This window comes from Nomascus leucogenys, chromosome 16, assembly GCF_006542625.1.
Source record: "Nomascus leucogenys isolate Asia chromosome 16, Asia_NLE_v1, whole genome shotgun sequence".
Lineage (NCBI taxonomy): Eukaryota > Metazoa > Chordata > Mammalia > Primates > Hylobatidae > Nomascus > Nomascus leucogenys.
This window is the reverse complement of record NC_044396.1, coordinates 70107292-70129117: the sequence shown is the minus strand read 5'-3', so window position 1 is coordinate 70129117 and position 21826 is coordinate 70107292. Positions and strand designations below refer to the sequence as shown.

The 21826-nt window shown below is 40.2% G+C and overlaps 1 protein-coding gene across 2 annotated transcripts in view; it reads left to right on the top strand.

Annotated features, from left to right (window-relative positions):
• SAMD12 (sterile alpha motif domain containing 12) overlaps positions 1-16304 on the top strand; it is a 446664-nt gene extending 430360 nt beyond the window's left edge. Inside the window, exons 5-8 of one of the 2 annotated variants that reach the window (XR_004026197.1) lie at positions 1289-4312; positions 13314-13394; positions 14138-14242; positions 15898-16304. Coding sequence is in view for 1 of the 2 variants with exons in the window: in XM_030795133.1 (XP_030650993.1) it covers positions 1289-1311 (23 nt within the window). In the remaining variant the exon portion in view is untranslated. Of the gene's footprint in view, positions 1-1288; positions 9502-13313; positions 13395-14137; positions 14243-15897 lie in introns of those variants that run through there. The other variant, XM_030795133.1, reaches the window with a different exon arrangement.
• The last annotated feature ends 5522 nt before the right edge of the window (positions 16305-21826 follow it).

Below are 21826 nucleotides of genomic sequence, written 5' to 3'. Positions count from 1 at the left end.
GTTAACGTACCATAATTTACTTAACCTAAATCTTCAACAATAAGAAATTGGTTGCTTCCAATTTTTCCTCTGTGATAAATAACCTCTAGTTTACATATTTGTGCATATAGCTTCTTTCATTTTTTTAAGATTATTTCCTTAGGATATACTCCTAGGAATGGAATTACTACATTTAAGAATATGCATTTTTAATAATTTTTGAATAAATTGACATTATTTTTCCAGTTGACAATGCCATCAACAATAATTAGTATTCTGCTTTCAATACAACCTATCAGAAGTATTATTATTTGATATTTAATACACTTACGTAGTACCTTTTATTTTTTCATTTTCTCAAAAATAGCAAATGTTAATGAAACACTTACTTACAAATTGTCCGTTCTGTCATGTTTTGAAAAGCCAGTTAGTTAGATTTGAGAGCCAGGTTTGAAAACTGAGGTAGATTTTTTTTTCTTTTGCATCAAGAATGCCTGCTGTGCTTCTCTTCCATTGTCTGATAGTTTTGTGTATTAGAAACTAATACTGATATTTTTCTGAGCAAAACGTTCCGTTGTACTCATATAATAATTCTTGAAGACCCATGTATAAGGAACTGTAGGGAGTACCCAAATAAAATAACGGGAACATTAGACAATTTAAATTAGAAAACTCAGGAAAATACATTAATATTTTTATACTAGCACTCCCAAGCCCAAAAGCAGGGTTGCAATTCAATTAGTTTAATCTCTGGTCCGATTTTAATGTCTTTCGCTATCTAGTCTCTAACCTTCCCAGCTAATCTGACTTCGCAACTAGCAAACTCAAGAGCTCCAGCCATTCCGCTTCCAATATTTTTTTTCTAGATTTCATCCCAAGAAGTCTTTCTGATAAATGAAACCCGCATCTCTCTCGCACAATAAAATGCTTTACACCATCCCCAATCTTACCTTGCACCAGACCAAGCAAATGCATGAACCTTCATAATACATGAAATGGTTTCCCAAACTGCAGCCCCGTCATAGGGCTGGATGCCAATTCCAGAGATCTGGTTTTGCCCTCCCTTCCGGGCAGCTTCACCTATTTCTCAGTTGGGTGTCTTCCATGCCTTGCCAAATGGTAGAAAAAATAATTCAGAATATAAGCAACTGTAAATCCATCCTGGCATTGAGTAACCATTATTCTGACTAGAGCTTTCTCTTTGGCCTAAGGGTGTTAGGGTTTGTTTGAATAAGATAATTGCTACATATCAGTGCCTGGAAACATAAAGGAAAGAACTTACCATATTTCCCCCTTGTTCTTCTTGCAGCATCATCTGAGGGTTCTCCATAAACATGGTTAGCCTTCCAAGCTGCTGTCCTGCCAGTTGATATGAACGTGGCCTGTTCCTCACAGAAAGACTAACCCATGGCACTGCCAGAAGATATCCTTGGATCATGGACAGATTAACTGGATTAACTGAAAAAAACACCCATTCAGTCAAGATTATGGGCTTTGGAAAAATCTTACTTTGCTGTGGATTTAAAATGAGGTGCATAATATAATGCCAACTCATTCCAAGCAGTCATTGGCAGACCATTAGCTGGAAAATTGCTTCCAGTTTTCATCACTGTGCATAACTCAAGTTCCCTTTGGGGAGCTGTCTGTGCCCTTCACTAGAAGTCCTGTTTTAGCATGGCAACTACTGGATTATTTTATTATGTGTGCAGATGGCATGATGTTTTAGAAAAAAAAAATTACAGCAGTTCTGCAATCTCAGTGGAAGTGTTCACAATATTATGCCCTGGTAGGAATGTAAACACGTCTCGATTATGTTAGTTATGATGTCTAAAGGTATACTGTCCAACTCTTAAGCACTTTATATGAGAACACTACACCAAGATGAATCAGCACGTTCAGCACATGTGAGAAATCAAGTATTTTATTTTTATTTTTATAAATCTTGGTGGGTTTTTCTTTCTGGCTCAGACTGTCCAAGACAAACTCCACTACTAGCATATCCCCAGTTGTTTGTGGTAGGTTGATGTAAATATGGCCACAATACTGTTAGACTTCACCTCCAGATACTTTACTGAACAACTGGTTTACTTGTAACACCAAAGGGAAGCAGAAGGGGGTCTAGTGATGGTGATATCTTAGCTTGCTTCTTTGTTCACAGGCACAATTGACCACATGAACATACAGGTACTCAAATACAGGAGGCTTCTATTTGGCTAACGCAAATATTCCCTTATTCTGTAGAAGAGTTCCTCCAAGGGAAAAAAGGGGATGGTATTCTTTTAATCAAAGACCATGGTGGATGGATGGTAAGGGCAACAGAATGCAATTCTTTTGTGTGGTCTGACTTTAACACTTCGGAAAAAATTCTAAGTCAAGTTGAAATCGCCATTCTCTCAAGAGAGAAACATCAAGTGACCCCACTATGTGCCTAGAGAAGGAAAAGGGTCAAGTCCTATACTAGGTTCCTTACTTAGTGTAGAACCTACTAGTCCCTTGTTAATCCTTTCTGGGATTATACCTGTGACTAATTTTTTTTTTTTAAACTACGTCTTATGACAAAGCACAGTCCTGGGAAACCAGTCAACTTAATTATTGCTTGTCTTTGAGCATTAGAGACATGTTCGTATTGACTTGCTACATAACACTGTAGCATGTTTTTTCCTGAAAATATCAAGTTGGCTGAATGGAAAGCTCAGCAAAGTATGTTCTGTGTGCCCACTGTCCCAGCCTGGGACTGACGGGCATCAGAGGCTTTGCTTTAAAATATGTGTAACCACTTCTGGAAGACTTCCAACGCAAGCAAGCATGGTGTTTTAGGGTGTCTCCAGATACATAAGCATTGTCTGCCTCCGCTCAGGGTCTCAGGAAATACACAGCCCATTGGAAACCACCCCCGCCTGAGATTTGGAAACCTGACAGGGAAAGGGAGGAAGGTCCAAATGAGTCAGCAGCAGGATGACTCACCACAAGCCTGGCAGGCTGCAGAGCCAGAGAAGGGGGCTTCCAACAAGGAACTCAGAGAAGTTTCAGTCACCACCAAGATCTGGCCCTTTGGCAGGTCAGCACCAGGACTGCCAGGCCTTCTGCAGACCGTAATTCTCTTCACATCTGTAATTAGGAGGCCAAACTCCAGCTGCCAACACCCTTGGACACAATATTCCAGTTTCCACTGCCCATCTCATGTGGTTCAGTTCTAATAGCAGGTCTTCTTCCTTTCGTTCCTTCCTTTATTCAGCAAGCATTTGTTGAGCATCTACTGTGTGCCAAGCATTGTGCTTGGGCAACAACAGTCCACAAAGCAGACTCCCTGCCTGCCCTTATGAAACTGTATCTCCTCCTCCCAAACATTATCACCACCCCTCCATTTCCACAGTGAAAACTTAATTCAGAGAGCATTCTCCATTCTGCCAGAGTAACCTAGGAAGAAGAACATGGCAGCAGACGGATCCTCAGGGAGCAGGCAGCAGAGTGGGAGATGGTAAACCGCATCAGGCCACATATTTGCACCTTTCAGATACAGCCAACTCTTCCAGGGCCTAGACTGAGCTGGTTGGAGCTCCCCAAAGCAGCATTCAGTTGCTTTTCCTTGATATCCACCCTGGCCACCTATGTTCCCTTTCTTTATATAGGCACAACCAGTCACCACTACGCTGGATTATCTAACACTCCAATTCTGTAACTAATCCAGGGGACACACAGTTGAGTCTGATGAAGCCTAAGAACTGCCAAATGCTGAGATATTATAACCGGGAATTAAGATTTAGCCAAGGACATTGTGAGACTACCGGTGACTCTCTTGGAAAACTGGACATGCTTTGTAGTGCAAATTGTTCACTAAATGATGGTGGTTCATTGTTACTTACTTTGGCCTTTGCAAAATATTCTGAACAATTCAGTAAGTAGAGTTTCCTAGTTTGTTTGTTTTTTTAAGTCAAAGGAATGCTGTGAAATTATTGAAAGATGAGGTGAAGAGGGACCTAGGAGAAGGCAAAATGAAGACCATTAAAGAGCGCCGTTGAAGACTGTATCTCTAAAAATGCCTTAATGCCTGGCACATATTCCATGTTTGCATATGAACCACTACTCTTTTCCAAATTGTCAACCTCTGTTTGAAATCATTTTGGGGGATAGTTTTGGAAACATGGTGGCGTAAAATCTGAGCAGTCAAGAGCTAAACCAGCAAAAAAGTGGAATGACTTCATTCGAAGGCTTTGGCTTCTTTATTACGTGGTGATCCTCTGTGATCTCCCATGGTTACCTTCAACTGTGCTGTACTTTCTTCCCAAGATGCATGTATGGAATGTTGCCTCCTAGAACTCCAGAAATGGCTGTGGTGAGTTTTGTTTAGTAGGAAGCAAGAGGTGGGGAAGTAAAGGATACATATTTTTATGTCTAAGGACTGTAAACTGTTGATGCTTGACTTTTCCTTTTACCTACACCTGTGCTACACCTTTATTAAAAGGCTGACACCCAGACTTGTGCAGGAAAGGCACTCTTGGGAATGAACAGAAATGAATAATTATGAGACTTTCCATGGTGCCAAGGGGATTTGCTTATTTCCACTCCAGAACTGAATATGCAGAGCATTGCCAGTCCTGCTAGTGTGAAAAGCAAATCACTTCAATAGTTTGAGACGTACCTGGGGGAAGAGAGATCCTATCAACTTTCTTTGCGGGTAGTGGCGTACCTTCAAATCCCTGCTCAGGCTCTGTGAGGTGTGCACCCGCAGATTTCATTTCTACCTCCAGAATCCTGGCAAACAAGCCAGGAATCTCTCCAGAGTCACTTCGCAGTTGCTCAGAAAGAGGCTAACGGTCCTTAGTCCTGAGGAAATTCTGCCATTTTTAACATTCAAGGAGAAAAGGCGTATCAGCTGTACATGAGAATATCAACTAAGGATAAAAACCTCTAATGGATCCCCCCTTGCTACCTGCAAATGCTTTCTTTGTCTTCAAATGTCACATAATTGATTTTGGATAGGAACAACAAAAGTCTCAACGAAGTGAAGTTTTTAATACCCCCCTTAGCACTTTACTTTCACCAAAACCTTCTCTTTCCAGTACATTAGCAGTTTTGTTCTTTGTAATGTTTTCCTCTACATTCTTTAGAATAATTTTGTTACTTGACAACTAGACTTGTCAATCGTCTTAGACTCTTTTTAAAAATCTAATCTTTGAAAATGACATAAATTCCTTTATTGCTTTAAGGCTGTTTTTATTCACCCCTCCTACAGACCCTCCACTGCACTTTTTTGGTTTTGGGGGGGATTTTTTTCTTTCATCTCTCTTTCCTTTAACATGATGCTGTGGGTAGTTTTCAAGAATTCTGTAAAGAACTCAACAAAAAATGTAGTCGTTACCTTTTTTCCCCAGTCCTAATATTTCTTCTTAAGCTTGATCTTGGTGAAAACTTGTTGCCCAAAAAGCAGTGAGGTAGGGATTAATAACGCTGACCAGTCATCTGGAAGATTAATTAATCCCAATGCAGCCCTGAGATCAGGAAGGAGGGCAGGCCAGGAGATGTTTCTTCTCCGGGCACCACTAAGGACTCTATTTCAAAGGCAGATCCTGCTCCTTACTCTTTTTAGATCTGAATCTAATCCTGAATCCAGAAAATTATCCTATGAATTCTAGCTTATCGATGCACATGGTTCCTGGCACCACTGCACAGTTTCAAGGTAAAAGAGAGCCGTGTTTCCATTATTTTGCTATGGTGGCTTTTGGGAAGACAGAGAGCATTCTTTTGAAAGCGGGAAACTTGAGGAAAAGTTGACCAAGTGCACAGGAAAGTTCTACCACACCTTAATATAAAGAACAAAATAGATGCTTCTCATTTGGGGAAAGTAGCTAAAGGGACAGTAACAGTACTGATGGCCTTCTGGCCATCACCTTAGCTCCACAGGGAAAATTCTGGGTGAGAGCAAGCACTGTTTCTAAAATCTAAATTTTTTAAGGTGAAATTTACCAGCAACAAATGTAAAAGGGAACTGCCATCAGGCATACGGCTAGTTTTATACTTCCTGCCTAATGGCAAAATGACTGAGACATGATCTCCATGGAACAGCAGAAAATGGATGCCAAAGATATCATAAAACTGAAGTTCAATTTGCCACATAAGGCTATTTAAAAACCCTGATGCACTCCAAGCATTCTTCCCTCAGAGCTTTCCTCCTACAATTATATCAAGCACAAGAAGGCACCAACAGCATATACTTAATGTAATGTAAAAGTAACCATATGACTTGTGTTGAATTACCATTGGCTGGTTGACATAATATTAATAAGTGTCATAGATATTTAGACATTATTTCTGATCATACAAAATGCTTTTCATAATTTTATATTCTTTTCAATTTTCATAAATTCTTTTCACTTTTCATAAATTGGAGCCAGTGGTTTGGGAAGTTTTTTGTTTGTTTGTTTAGTTATTTGTTGTGTTGTTGTTTTCCAAACCTCATATTTTGAGGAGCCTTAGAAAGGCTCTTAAGCCCAGGCTTTTTTGCCTCATGTGCAGAGTATTAAGAACAGCCCTACTGATGTGAACCTCAAGGAAGGAGGCTATTAAATTAATCCAACACTGGAGATACTAATACCTCAAACAATTAAAGCACTGAAGACTCTGCTGGTTGCCTTCCACATTGTTTATAGCCTTTTTAAATTCAGTCATTTGGATCAAGGGAAATAAATGGTTGGTTTCATGTGGCTTTTGCCACATTAGCACAGACACAGCTACCAAATGTGGAAGTCTAGACTGAGTGGATGCATGAGAGCAAACAGATCTGTAATATGATTGCATTTAATCACCACCATCACCCAAATTCTGTAACAATATATTCAAATATGTAATGCTAAAAAAAATTCAAAACAGGAGACTCTTACTAGATCATGCTTTCACTTAGGGTAGGATAACTGATCTTGAAGATAACCTCGTAGAAAAATTTGCTGGCTGAAATGCCCCAAGCACCTCAGGGTTGGTCCTGTCCTGTTCCACAAACTGATCATGGTCTTCTCCCATCTCCTCAGAGGAGTTAGCCTGGCCTCTAAAATAGCACAAATGCCATGAAATTATCTTTCTAAGCTCTATAGAGACTTTCTGTCCAAGTATAATTCCAAAAATATGATTTGAGTTTGAGCATGCCTGTGGTCCTTGATTCTATGATCCCTAAATCAGTTCTACTTCTCTCTCTCTCTCTTTCTCTCTCTCTCTCTATATATATACATAATCTCCAGTATTTTTTTTCAACCACAATTAAGTGCATTTAGCATGTTAACATTGGGAACTGCCTGCTGGCTCTATGTCTACTTTTGACAATGCCTATGTCCAGATACCATACAGAGCATTTGAGAGAGGACCAAGGTTATGTTTTCCCACATACCAGCTGCTGCAGAGGTTTCGAAGTGCCTGACCCAGTTCTTTTTCACATCAAAAAGGCCTTCGGTTGCAGATGGAAACCTTAAAGATGAATGTAGAGTAGGGGAGGAAATTCATGTTTGAACGCTGAAACACTTGTCTTTTTTATTTTTATTCAACTCCCACCTCAAATCACCAGAAAGGGAGGCCTCTTTGGTGGGTGTTGGCCCTCACTGGGGGTAAAAGGGGTTCTATTTGCTTAAACTCATGCTCGTAGGCAATTTTAGGGCTCTCTGGGGCTCTGAATGGCTTCTCCACCACCACCTTTCTTCCACCAATAGAAAGATGCTGTCCTTACAAGGCCATGTCTGAGAAGACCATGGTTTAACTAGTAAAAGAAGCTCACATTGCAGAGAGCTGAATAATACCAGGCTCTTGACTTTCTACTGTGTGTCGCAGTCATGACTGGGACAGAAGGAACCAGTCTGCTGAAAAGTCAAGCCAGCACAAATATTTGGAAACTAATTCCACTGAAACTCTTGTATCATTAAATCATACTACTGTAGTTTCAGTTAATGTAATTATTTAATATCATTAGGCACTAAATTAAATAGCTTTGCACAGAATTTTAGAAAAGATCAATCTTGTAACAAAATTTAATATTAACAGTAAAAAGCACCTGAGAAAAGAAAATATCGATCTGTTGTGGTTTATATACTTGAGTTATTCTTAGAACTTTGTGGAGATTGACACTGCTCTGATAAAAAGGAAGAAAATGTTTTGAATTCAAGAATGCTAGACTAATAGAAATCGCCCAGTCTCTCTGGGCCACTGCTCTTCAGTATGGGGTGCTCTCTGTCCCTCCTTAGCAGATGGGGTTGTTTGGAGGCTAAAATGAGCTAAGGGAAGAAGCTATCCTGTGCCTCCAATATCCCGTATGTGTAACTAGAGTGCTGATCTGGGTTGCAGGCTTTATTTAATGATTCCTTTCCCTTACTTGAGGCTTTCTCTGTGAAGTTGTTATTTCTGAGCCTCCATTCTGGGATTTACAAAGGAAACAGAATGATGAAGAAGTAACAATCAGCGTTTTAGACTCACACACACACACACACACACACACACACTTTTTCTAATATATGAGGCTAGTCTGCAGAGTCCACAGCCCAGGTGTCCATTTATTTCCACTTCTTCACCTCCCAAAGATTTAGAGCTCCATGATCTACCAAGGTGAAGACTGCCAATCCCAGGTTGGAGAAGACCCATCAGAGTGTGGAGGTACCAAACTGAGAGGCACAGGAAGCAGACAGCCACATCAAACTTTTTTGATGAACTACTGCATATTGGTGTTTGTTCTAGGAAAGAAAGAGGAAGAAAAATTACACAATGTGAATTGAACATAAGAGCAGTGCTCTTTATAGAATATGAGAAGGGAGGATGGGGGAGAATCTGATTAAAAAGGTGATTCATTCCTTCACAAACACTAACAAACATGGCTAAAAAGCACATGTCAGAACACAGAAGCCTAGGTAGATGGTTGACATTTTTATAACTTCCTTAAGTGAGTAGTTAAACCAGCAGTCTTAATTCTGTTGGTCTCCCAAGAGTGTTTAATTACATAAGTATTACCTGTATTCATTTCCCATAACTGTTGGGTTTTTCTTTCTTTTTTTTTTTATTTTTTTTCTTCTATGCATCCTAGAAAAACTCCCAGGACTAGACTTAGGAGGAGGCAATCAAGTTATGTGGTAAAACAAGAGTGCCTTTTCTGTTGGATGTCCACTTTAGTTTCCTGGCTTCCAGGGCATAAGATGTTTAGAAACTTTTTTTCTCTAAACATAAGAATTATTGTGTACCACAATTTTGAACCACCGATTTCCATATCTTCAGCAGCTATCAACTCGCCAATTCCCTTTGGGTCTCCTTTGTATATTCTTATGTTTCCTTCTGTTTCCAGTTGTCCTCAAAAAGCGTTGAGGGGGGCATGACTCTTATAAAATGGATAAAAATGAAACTGTACAGATGTTTGCCCCCCTTGTGTCTGTGAGCATGATCTCTATCAGGCTGGAAAATCTGCTTTATCATTTTGTATATTTGACTATTTTGTATTCAGCATTACTCGACTCCTTATGTGCATGGCAATGTATTAAAATGTGGGATTTCTATTACCGTGTAGAAGCGTTTTGATTCTGATTTTCAACATATATCCTTGGAAAAAATTACATTAAACTTTTCTATTTTCTTCAGCTCATCAGCTTGCAGAAGAAAAAGAAAAGTTAACAGCATTTCACTTTCCCTGTGTTAGCTAATGATGCAATTCATGGTGGAAAATTGTCCGCAATTATGCTGTGTTTCCTAGAGAAATAATATATGTGAAATGAATTGATGGCCTCCCTATGGCTCCGAGCACACAGAATTCCCCCAGCACCAAATCCCACCAGCGTAATTGCAATGACTAGTGAACTCTGTTTTTTTTTTTTTTTTTTTTTTTTTTTTTTGAGACGGACTCTTGCTCTGTCACCTAGGCTGGAGTGCAGTGGCGCAATCTCAGCTCACTGCAAGCTCGGCCTCGCGGGTTCACGCCATTCTCCTGCCTCAGCCTCTCCGAGTAGCTGGGACTACAGGCGCCCGACACCACGCCCGGCTAATTTTTTGTATTTTTAGTAGAGACGGGGTTTCACCGTGGTCTCGATCTCCTGACCTCGTGATCCGCCCGCCTCGGCCTCCCGAAGTGCTGGGATTACAAGCGTGAGCCACCGCGCCCGGCCAACTGGTGAACTCTTTAATGTCGGGCACAGCTGGACGAGAGACGCAATTATCTTCATCCCTCAGACATGGTAACACACTAGGAAGAGATGGGACAACAGATCTTGGCCCACCGATTTCCTCTCACCCCAGAGAGTCTTATGTGCTAATAATAGTATGATTGATGGTATTTCCCAGCACCTCCTGCTCCATCTTTCTAAGATGGTGACCAAATGTAAGCTATCTGTATTTTATCAGTAGAAAGACTGACCTTCAAATAACATCTGCCCAAGAGACTTGGATTAGAAACCAGTGCTTCCAGACAGATTTGGCATAGCCAACCTCTAGTACAGCAAACATCCACAATACCCTCCACACAACTCCATATATTTTTAAAGGGCCATTTTTCTCAAACTTAAAAAAAAAATTCCCCTGAATAATATGATACACCAAATATAAACAATTGACCATTTTCCTGCTCTAAACTACCATTTTCACCCTTCCTTTTCTCAAGGAGACATCATAATGAGTACTTATAGACACTCTGACTTTACTGAATATGATGAATTGCCTCAACCAGTACAGGAGAAACACTTCTTTCCCAGAAAGGAAAAAGCACTTATAAACTGCATAAAAAAGAAAGGAGACACCCATTGCCTTTTTTATTACATGCTTACTGTAAATCTAGTGTTTGTTTGGTTTTCTGAGAAACGTTTCCGGAAGTAAAACCTGTGATAACCTTTTAGGTTAGCTTAGTGACTCCACGTATAAATCTTCCAAATCTTTTGATATACCTTGCAACCCTAAAAGCACAATTTTCTCCTACTTCCTCTACTTAAAAGATTTTGAACTTGGAAAATGGAGCCATCTTTTTGTCAGTTAACCTTTGTAGAAGATGATAAAGCCAGAGCCCCCAAACAAAACATTCTCTTTGTCTTAACTTTTGGGATCATTTCTGACTATTTCTTCTCTTCCTGTCTCTTTCTCTTATTATTTTCTCCCTTTTCCTTTGTTAGTCCTCTGCCTTTAACTTACCTCTCTCTTTTGTAGGCTTGTCTTAAAACCTTTCTCCACGTGCCTTCCTCTTCCTCTATCTCATCTCCTTCACCCTCCCTTTTTCTCTCCCATCTCTCTCTCTCTCTGTCTCTCTCTCTCTCTCTTCCAACCCATTTACCCTTCTCCTTCCTTCTTTTTATGGTAGAGCAGTTAGCTGTCTTTGCATCCCCATCTCTTGGCACATTATAATTGCTCAACATCATAGTTGCTCAACAAATGTTAGGTGAACTGAATTAAACTTGGTGCCATGTTTCTTCTGGCTTATTTTCCTTCTGCCTACTGAGCCTAGCAACCTCTGCAAACACTTCATTAAACAAATCAACTCATAGTAATAAAGACTACACCAGATGTGTTTTCTGAGGTAGGTGAAAGCTTTAGTTAACAGGTTCTCCCCAAACGAGGAGTAGGCAGATTCTCCTACATATCACTTTGCCAATACAAAGAAAAGCCTTCCTGCCATCTCAGCATTTGGGTAACTCATGATGCCTGGGGTAAATATTGTAGCTATATTTTGATCAAGGACAGTGATGTCTGTGAGAAGTTCAGGTGAGATCACCAAAATAATTTTTCAACCTAAGATTATTCAGTATCTTATAAAATCTTTTTTGTGAGACCTAGCAAATGGGAAGTGCAGTGCTGGTTATCTTGTGCTAGAGAAATCCTTAAATGCATTTTAGTTTCTTATTGATCTTTTTTGCCAAGAGCTGGCTCTGGTTGAGGAGGTTTTTTTCTGTTCATGATGAAATCATTAGAATTGTTAATACTTTCTCCAATTTCTATTTATAAGGCATATAGATGTATGTACATTGTAAAATAGCTTTCCCTTATTTTTCACAGACTGTGCAAATATTGAAAAATTAACTAAAAATAAGCCTTAATAAAGACAACTGCAATCACATTTTTGTGTAGCACTGGGGAAATACAAAGTGGGACTAGATCATGAAAATTGTATATAGTTGTTTCACAAGTGATGATGTTCCCTTTCTCACGAGAAGCTGAAAAGTTGACAGGGTTCTATTTTTCTGTCATATTTTTCTCCTTTTAGGAGCGTAACCCAAATATTATTAGGTTCCCATGGCCCAGTCTCTGCAGGAAAGTTCAAGAGGGGAATAAGAATGCATATGAAAGCATTGCGAGATTTTACTTTGTCCTTCATGATACTTCCAAAACCAAGTGTGTGGGTGGAGATGTGGGTATGAGTTACACAGAAAATATCTTAAAATCCTACTTCCCATCTATGCTACCCTCATTATCCTCCACCCAAAGGCAGCTGCTTCCTTCCATTTTAACTCTTCTCTCTCTCCCAGGAAGAACCCTTCTAAATCTCAACCCTTTTCCATATAACTTTCCCACCTCTGCCTCTCCAGCTCAGCTTTTCTGTCCTTGTCATGATTCTCCCTTTCAAAATCATTAAAACAAAACTAGTAAACATTGAATGTTTCTTTAGTGAGAAAAGAAGAAAAAGGGATATGATAATACAATATTTTTCTTAATGATTTTCTTTATCAATTTTTCTTCACTTTTCTTAGTAATTCTTGACCCAGAGCTGTGAAATTGATGACTCAAAAAAAAAATGGAGGGTAACAGAAGGTTAATTTGGTTGCCATTGATGGCTTAAATTCTAGTTCCAGTAAGTAAGCCTTATGGGGCTTGAAATCTTTTCATGTTTTAACAAACATAGGTGGATCTTGTGCCATTTGCCCTATGTGCCAAGAACTGTTCACGGTACTGGTCTAAGTATTGTTGTTTCAGAGATGAATGACATTTTTCCGACCTTAGAGATCTTACACACTAAGAGAAATAAGCAGCTCAACAAATAACTTCTTCTTAAGTAGCCTATATTAAAATGAAAATCTCTCTGGGTGGATAACTTAATACCCATTTATTCCCAGATGCTGGGGTTGGGGAGAGATGCAAGAATGTTCCGTAATCAAGTCAGCTCTGAAAATATGATATATGTACTTTACCCTTGTCCTAGAGACTTGGGATGCCTATTAGCACATTAAAGACTGAGAATTCTTGCAAGAAATAATCATACACCTTTGTTCAGTGTAGCACTTTCAAAATTCATTCAAGCATCAACTGTTTTCCCCCAGAGAATACCAATTTACAGCCCATAGAACAAACATTTTTGGAAATACTGTTCTAAGCCAACCAGTGTTTCATGGCAATGTTCTTTCAAGCAGGTGAGTGTGCAGACCCTCAGGAAAGAAGTGGTGCCACAGATGGACCCCCTCAGAGGGAGATGGAGACCTGGGGTATAAAAAGTGGGCTAAAAACAAACCTGCCACTTTCTATTAATGAAAATAATTACAAAACAGCTACTACATGTTCAACCCCGTTAGCCTATCACAACCCAGCCCTTTCACCAGCCATGGGTGGAGAAGGTGGAACAGTTGCATAACCTTGGCCAAGGCTCGTATCTGTCTATATTTTAACATTCTCTTCTGGAGTATTAGGGGTTTGGAATAGATGGACTCCTGTAATCCCTTTGTAGCACACTACTTCAGTTCAGTTCTAATCTTGTACAATCTTATCCTCAGCTCTGCTTTTAAAGTAAGCACATAATTCTTTTGCAGCAACTTGGATGGAGCTGGAGGCCATTATTCTGAGTGAAGTAACTCAGGAATGGAAAACCAAATATCCTATGTTCTCACTTATAAGTGGGAGCTAAGCTATGAGGATGCAAAGCCATAAGAATATATAACGGACTTTGGGGAATCTCAGTGGGGAAGGAGAAGGGGGTAAAGGATAAAAGACTACATATTGGGTAGTTTACACTGCTCAGTTGATGGGTGCACCAAAATCCAAGAAATCACCACTAAATAACTTATCCATGTAATTGAAAACCATCTGAACCCCAAAATCTTTTGAAATAAAAAAATACATTTATTTAAAATAAAATAAGTGCATAATTAGAAAATCTAGAAGCTTCTAATACACCATAGCTCACTTTCCTTCTTAATTCTAAAGGGTATGTTTTCATTTTACAAATATTTTTGTCTCCCAGGTGTTATAGAAGCAGTTTTTCAAAGAAAACAAAAATTTGGACCACAATTTGAGCAATGATACAAGCACACAGGTCCACAGTTGGGAACTTCATCAGCACAAACAGGTATTGATTTTTTATTGGTTAAGCCAAAAATCTTTAAAGATTATTCTTGGATACAATGGAATCAGGAAAAAAGAAGTCTTTCAAAGACTTCAAAAAAAAAGAACAAATGGTATCAAACTTGACACTTGACACTCCTTTGATGACACTCTATTCAAAAATTAAATTAGAGGAATTAGAGAGAGGGTGATTTCAGAACTATATTTTAAAGAAGGAGCCAGGCGCAGCAGGCTCATGCCTGTAATCCCAGCAATTTGGGAGCCTGAGGCGGGTGGATCACCTGAGGTCAGGAGTTCAAGATGAGCCTGGGCAAGATGGTGAAACCCCATCTCTACTAAAACTACAAAATATTAGCCAGGCATGGTGGCGGGTACCTATAATCCAGCTACTCCAGAGGCTGAGGCACAAGAATTGCTTGAACTGGGGAGCCGGATGTTGCAGTGAGCAAAGACCACACCACTGCACTCCAGCCTGGGCGATAGAGTGAGACTCTGTCTCAGAAAAAAAAAAGAAAGAAAGAAAGAAATTATTCAGAAAGATCTTCTGCCTAACTCTTAAATAATGACATTTCTGGGAGTGTGTTTTTGTGTTTGTGTGCACATGTGGTACATACACACAGTGATGGAGGTGGAGGCAGGAGGGAAGAGGGAAGAGACTGGGAGAGTTTCAAAGACCTAATTCCCTTTTGGTCAGGTTTACTTCATCTCTGACCCTGAACACGACAGATACATCCCTGCCTTTGTTTTCCTCTTGTATTCATTTCTATTACATTGCAAAATCATTAAATGATGCTGCTCTGTGAAAATAAAATCTTTTTTTAAAGGTATATATATATATATATTTTTTTTTTAATTTCACTTTGAAAAACAAAGGTTGTTATAATGAGAATCAGTCCTGGTGAGTATGTGATATTGGTCACTGAAATATGATTTAATTTCCTCTAACAAAGACAGTAGCTCCATTAACTGAGTGCTTACTATGGGTCAAATATTCTTTACATCACCTCATTTAATTCTAACAATATTCTGTTGGATATTATCGTTTCCCTGGAGGCCATTATTCTAAGTGAAGTAATTCAGAGATTGTAAACCAAATATCGCATGTTCTCACAAGTGAGAGCTAAGCTATGGATATGCAAAGGCATATAGAGTGGTATAATGGACACTGGAGATTCAGAAGGTGGGAGGGTGGGAGAGGGGTGAGGGATGAAAATCTCCCTCCTGGGTACAATGTACACTACTTGGGTGATGAGTACACTAAAATTCCAGACTTCCCCACAATACAATTTATCTAGGTAGCCAAAAACCACTTGTACCCCTAAAGCTACTAAAATTAAAAAGAATAATAATAGTAAGATATTATAGTTCCCATTTCACACATAAAGAAATTAAGGCTTAAAGGGATTCAATTATTAGGCCATATCACAGAGCTAACCCAGTTATTTCTGACTGGGAAACATAAAAATCTCAACCATTAAACTGTATATCCATGTATTGAGCACCCACTATACACAAAGCACTACGCTAGACAATTAATCCCTTACCTAAGTGGTCCTTAAACTCTTCAAGATCACAGGTACTTTGAAAACACTGCTGAAAGCTATGCATGCTCTTTTCAAAAAATGCACCCAATGCACAAACCTTGGCATACCTTTTCAGTGGATTCGAGAACTTTCTGAACCCATTTCATCTTAAGAACTCCTGCTTTAAAGAATTGCACAGAATTCAATTGGTGAAGATATGATACAAGAAACATAGCCAGCAATGACTTGGCCTTCAAGATGCAGTAAAGTTCCTCTCACAGGAAAAGGGGAGGTGGTCATGATTCATTCTACAAGTACTTGTTGAGTGCCTCCCATGTGAGGCCCTGGGAAAACAACAGGAGATTGTACAAAGTTCAGTCTTCACGGAGAATATTGCCTAGGAAAGGATGTAGGTAAGTGAGCAGGCATTTGATTTGTAGTCCTCATTCTGCATTTTTGTACTCTTTGATGCTTCTAAGAGTATCTGAAAAACTAGCTAATTCGATATTGGGTATTTATAGTAAAGATATTGCTATTGCATAATTTCTGTCCCCATGTGTGAAGTTGAAGATATAATGAACATTTCTGTTAACAAAAATATTTTTCCTATTCCCTTTAGTGAAAAGGAAGCAAATACACCTGTTCTTTCAAACACTATTCCAACATCTGTCTTCCAAAATTGGTATTAATGTATGCTATGTCTTTTTATGCTATCCCTCTCAAAATTTTAAACACTCTTTTTTGTTCAATGTGTTACTCAATTTAACTTATATTGGAGTAAGATGGCTTTAGTAGGAAACCAAGTAAATACCCACTGCCCTCATATGGTATAATTTCAGGCTCGTCAAGTTTTTTTTTATGTTTATTCAAGAGCTTTTATTTATTCATAACTCATTTATTTCCACGAAGTATTTGTGGCAATTCATAAGAAAATATACTATAAAATATAAAGCTATAAATAAATAAAATTCAGGATCATAGAAAATGTAGCACCATTAGAAGATCAAGACAAGGATGTAGGCATAGCCTATACACTTTGGTCATCGTTATTAAAAAAGAAGCCATAAATTTCATGCCAACCTTACAGGCCATCATAGTGATTTGATACAGGATTTACAACATCCATAAAAATAAACATGAATGTATAATGGAGAATAATGCAAAAATCATGTGAATGTTTAAGAACTGTGCTGAGGGCTATGCCTTCAATACCTAAGAATATAAGCTCAGTCTTCTCTGACGATGGGGGTGAAAAAGTTGGAGAAGTATCACCTTAGGAGACATCAAGTTTTCCTTTCCATGTAAGTCTGAGAAAATTTTCTTAATGTCTCTTTATAGGTGGAAACCCGAGTGAAGCATTAGACAATTTCCCTGCAGCATATGCAATAAAGGTTTTCAAATATCTGTTTCTTATGATGCCCCTCCAAGACAGCAAAGGACAGACTATTGCAGCCAAGTGGGAAAAAAATTTTGTAGGGTCCAAAATAATGTGGTCTCGGTTTATGAGCTCATCAAATCTTAAGGTTACCTAAAGGATTGAGAATAAGGAATAAGCAAGATATCGTGCTCATGACTAAAGCCCTCTAGCAACCAGCCTCAGCTAGAATAGCAATTACGTTTAGAGCATTTGTAATTTGGCAGGTACTTTAATGCACTGTTTTATTTAGTCCTTCTAATAACTCCAAGGCAGGGGAATTGGTCAGGACTCTTTCAGCTGCTAGTGACTAAAGCCCAACTCAAACTACCTTAAGAAGAGAGACAGAAAGAGAAAGATTTATTGGATGATGTAATAGAGAAAAACCAGGGCTGGATGGGCTGTTTAGCTCAGTCTCTTAGTATCCACAAGTGCTGCTTTCTTCCATGAAGAGCAAAGACGACATCTCACAGCCCCAGCCTTATGCAGACAGAGACCGTCTCTCATGACATCCACCCGTCCTGAAAATGGAATCTGATTGGCCATTTTGGGGTCACATGCTACACCTTGGCCCAATCAGTGTGTCCAAGAAGATGTGGCTCTCTAATTGGCTACCCTGTTGTGGGGAAAGTGGATCCCCAGATTGACAGCAAAAGGATCTCATGGAATTTTGAGGTGGGAGCAGCGCTCGGAAGGAATGGATGCAAGGCAGACAAAAATATGACAGTCCTTGCAGTGGGCATTATGATCTCCACTTTATAGATGAGAAAATAGAGCCCCAAAATAGCAAGTGGCAGAGCCAAGATGTTATTGTGAATCCGACATTAGTCATAATAGGTTAGATTGTGCTGTGGTAACCAGAAATAAAACTTAAAATTGCAGTAGTTTAGCTGAACGTGGTGGTATGCACCTGTAGTCCCAGCTACTCCAGAGGCTGAAGCAGGAGAATTTCTTGATCAAGGTTGTTCAAGTCCAGCCTGGGCAACATAGCAAGACCCCCATCTCTAAAACAAAAAAAAAATTTTAATACAAAATTTAAAACGTTTTAATAGCTTAGCACACTGAACCATTAACTCTGGCTTATGTTACGTGCCTGACTCAGGTAAGGGTGTAGGGGACTCTGTTCCCCACAGTATTCAGGCTGACAGTGGAGGCTCTAGAATCTGGAAAACCTGGATTCCAGGCCCATAAGCAAAGGAAGAGAAGGGCATGATGTTGGGTTCAGTGGCTCGTGCCTATAATCCCAGTACCTTGGGAGGTCAAAGCAGGAGGATTACTTGAGCCCAGGATTTTGAACAAGTCTGGGCAACTTGATGAAACTCTATCTCTACCAAATAGCTGGGTGTGGTGACATGTGCCAGTAATCCCAGCTACTTGGGAGGCTGAGGTGGGAGGATTGCTTCTGCCTGGGAGGCAGAGGTTGCAGTGAGCCACCATCACACCACTGCACTCCAACCTGGTTAACAGAGTGAGACCCTGTCTCAAAAAATAAATAAATAAAGAGAGAGAGAGAGAAAGGCATGAAACATAGCCATAGTCCACTAGACAGAATGAGCCACATGGCTCTGCCTAACTGCAAGATAGTTAGGAAATGACCCAGTGTCAGCAGGTTGGGGGCAGGAATGAGGTAGAAAGGAAGGGTCGTGGTTTGTACATGGATATTTGTGTTACATATTTTTGGCACATAAATTTCTATAATACCAAACCTTTGGCTCTCATCTATTGTTTGTCAAACCCATATTCCTTAAGTGCCACAGAAGCAAATGTGAGTAGAGTTTCTGGTCAGCCTCTCGCCTCGCCTGGCCACAGTGAATGAGACAGGGGTAGACATTTTAGTTCTCTAGCTGATCCTAGGAGAAAAGATAAAGGATTCAGAACACAGCAGGCTTACAAAGCCGGCTAGCCCTGTGCAGGTGTCGTTTCAGCCCCCTGACCTCCCCTCAAGAGCCACAGAGAAGGGAGCTGACACAGAGATTGTTAGTTCAGCCCCGTCTACTGGGCACTGAGTCCAGCCAAGGGAGCACCAGCTTCAGGCTGCTGGCAACTGGGCTAAACCTCCAAAGCAATTGTACTTTGATGCCAAGTGTTGTTTCTGAATTTAGTTCTTCATATGATTTAAATTGTCATCTTCAGTGGCCACGCTAAGCTGTGATAGTAGATGCTGGTCTGGACTCTGAATGCTGCCTCGTGGCCTTTTACTATTGCAAATATCTGATGGTATGAAGGGTAATCCAGATTCCAGGCTTTATAAGTACCCACAGTTTTGATCCAAAAATCCTGCCTAGTCCCGTATCTGCATGAGTCAGATAGTAAGCCACAAACACTCCCTTTTGCCTCTTCTGGCCTAAATCAGAATATGACCTAAGTGCTTGGTTGGCATTAGGCCTCTTTCACCTGGGCCTGACTCTAGTAATGACTTCATCTTTAAAAGGTAAGGGAGAAAACCTGAGCCAGGAGGAAAGAGAAAAGGAAGTTTTCCAAAAGAGAGCTCTAAAAGAAGATAGTGTTCTTAACTTCTTAACTCCTCTGCATCTCCTACTCCAAATACTAACCCTCGTGCCTGGCCAACCACATCAAGCATCCCTGAAGACTTCCTTGTTTAGAAATCTTTTTCTTTTTTTTGGAGATTGCGTTTCGCTGTTGTTGCCCAGGCTGGAGTGCAATGGTGCGATTTCAGCTCACCGCAACCTCTCCCTCCCAGGTTCAAGTGATTCTCTTGCCTCAGCTTCCTGAGTAGCTGGGATTACAGGCTTGTGCCACCACGCGCAGCTAATTTTGTATTTTTAATAGAGATGGGATTTCTCCATGTTGGTCAGGCTGGTCTCAAACTCCCGATCTCAGGTGATCTGCCTGCCTCAGCCTCCCTGCTGGGATTAGAGACAGAGCCACCACGCCTGGCCCCTTATTTAGAATTCTTTACTTTCACGTACGATAACTGTAGAGAAATTATTGACACTCCCCAAGAATTTCAAATGCTTGCATCCATCGCCAGCCATGGGAGGAGGGAGTCCTATGGACTGTAAACAGAAGTGATGATGCCCACCCAACCCCCTGGGCAGAAGCATGAACAGGCAGACGGCCTCATTCTGTGCTTCTCTTCTGAGCATCCAAGGCTACTTTCAGAGCCACACTTGCCAGATGGTGAGGCTACAAAGAAAGAGGTGCCCCACGTACATTAGACTTTACATGAGCAAGAAATAGCTTTTTGTGTGTGTAAGCTGTCGAGATTTCAGGATTTGTCTGCTGTGGCAGTTAGCATTAATTATTCTGACTAATTCAATATAAGAAATGTGTGGCCGGGCGCGGTGGCTCACGCCTGTAAAACCAGCACTTTGGGAGGCTGAGGCAGGCGGATCACCTGAGGTCAAGAGTTCAAGACCAGCCTAGCCAACATGGCGAAATCCCATCTCTACTACAAATACAAAAATTAGCTGGGAATAGTGGTGCTTGCCTGTAATCCCAGCTACTCGGGAGGCTGAGGAAGGAGAATCACTTGAACCCAAGGGGCGGAGATTGCAGTGAGCCGAGATTATGCCGCTGCACTCCAGCCTGGGTGACAAGAGGGAGACTTTGTCTAAAAAAAAAAAAATTTTTTTTTGATTTAAAAAAAAGCTAGTGTTTGAAAAATTATACAATAGGTTTTTATGATTTGCAGGAAGTACTTTGTCCAAAAGAGCCAAAACTTAGTATATGATTCCTAACTGTCCCTCAATTTTTTCAGATGTTTCTTGCACGCATTTCCATAAGTGTGTCTATGGTCTTTAAGCTTCTTTTCCTTTGCAATTGAACAAAATGTTGCTTGGCTTAAAATAAGATTTACCACTTTCAACTGGTTAATAACCTCAATTTAGGGTTTAACTACACTAAACATATGGGGCTTATGCTTCTTAACTCTAGTCTCAAACATTTAGTGTTTTATTTTCCATTTGTTCTTATAAAATAATAAGATAATAAAAACATAAGAAAATACTCTGCTCGTGGAATTACCCGAATATACCTGGATAGCCAAAACTAAACTGCTGTTTGACAGGTTGGGCCACCGTGTGATGGCTTCAGGTTTTCAGATTTACGAACATTTCAATTCAGCATAGGAACAGTGGTTGAGAGGTTTCAAGAGAAGTGTATGGCAGTGTGGTTACACCAGATGGGAGCAGATAAACTTGCATGTGTATCAGCCACCTGGGATTCTGAAAGGGCCTCTTCCTACCACACACTTGCCCAACTCAGTTTGTTCTCCTCATGGCACAGAGAATGATCTCTTCAAAACATCAATCAGACCACATTGCTTCTCAGTTTTTAATTTCTAATGGCATCTCCTTTATGTTTTTGGTTTTTTTTTTTTTTTACATTTTTAAAAACAAGATCTCACTCTGTCAGCCAGGCTGAAGTGCAGTGGTGTGATCATACCTTACTGCAGCTTCAAGCTCCTGGGATTGAGCAATCCTCCTGCTTCGGCCTCCCAAAATGCTGGGATTACACCCATCTATGAGCCACCGTGCCTAGCTTCCTTCCCAGGTGTTAATCCTCACTGGTGGCTGGGCACAGGGGCTCATGCCTATAATCTCAGCACTTTGGGAGGCTGAGGCACAAGAATTGCTTGAGCCCAGGAGTTTGAGACCAGCTTGAGCAACACAGTGAGACCTTGTCTCTA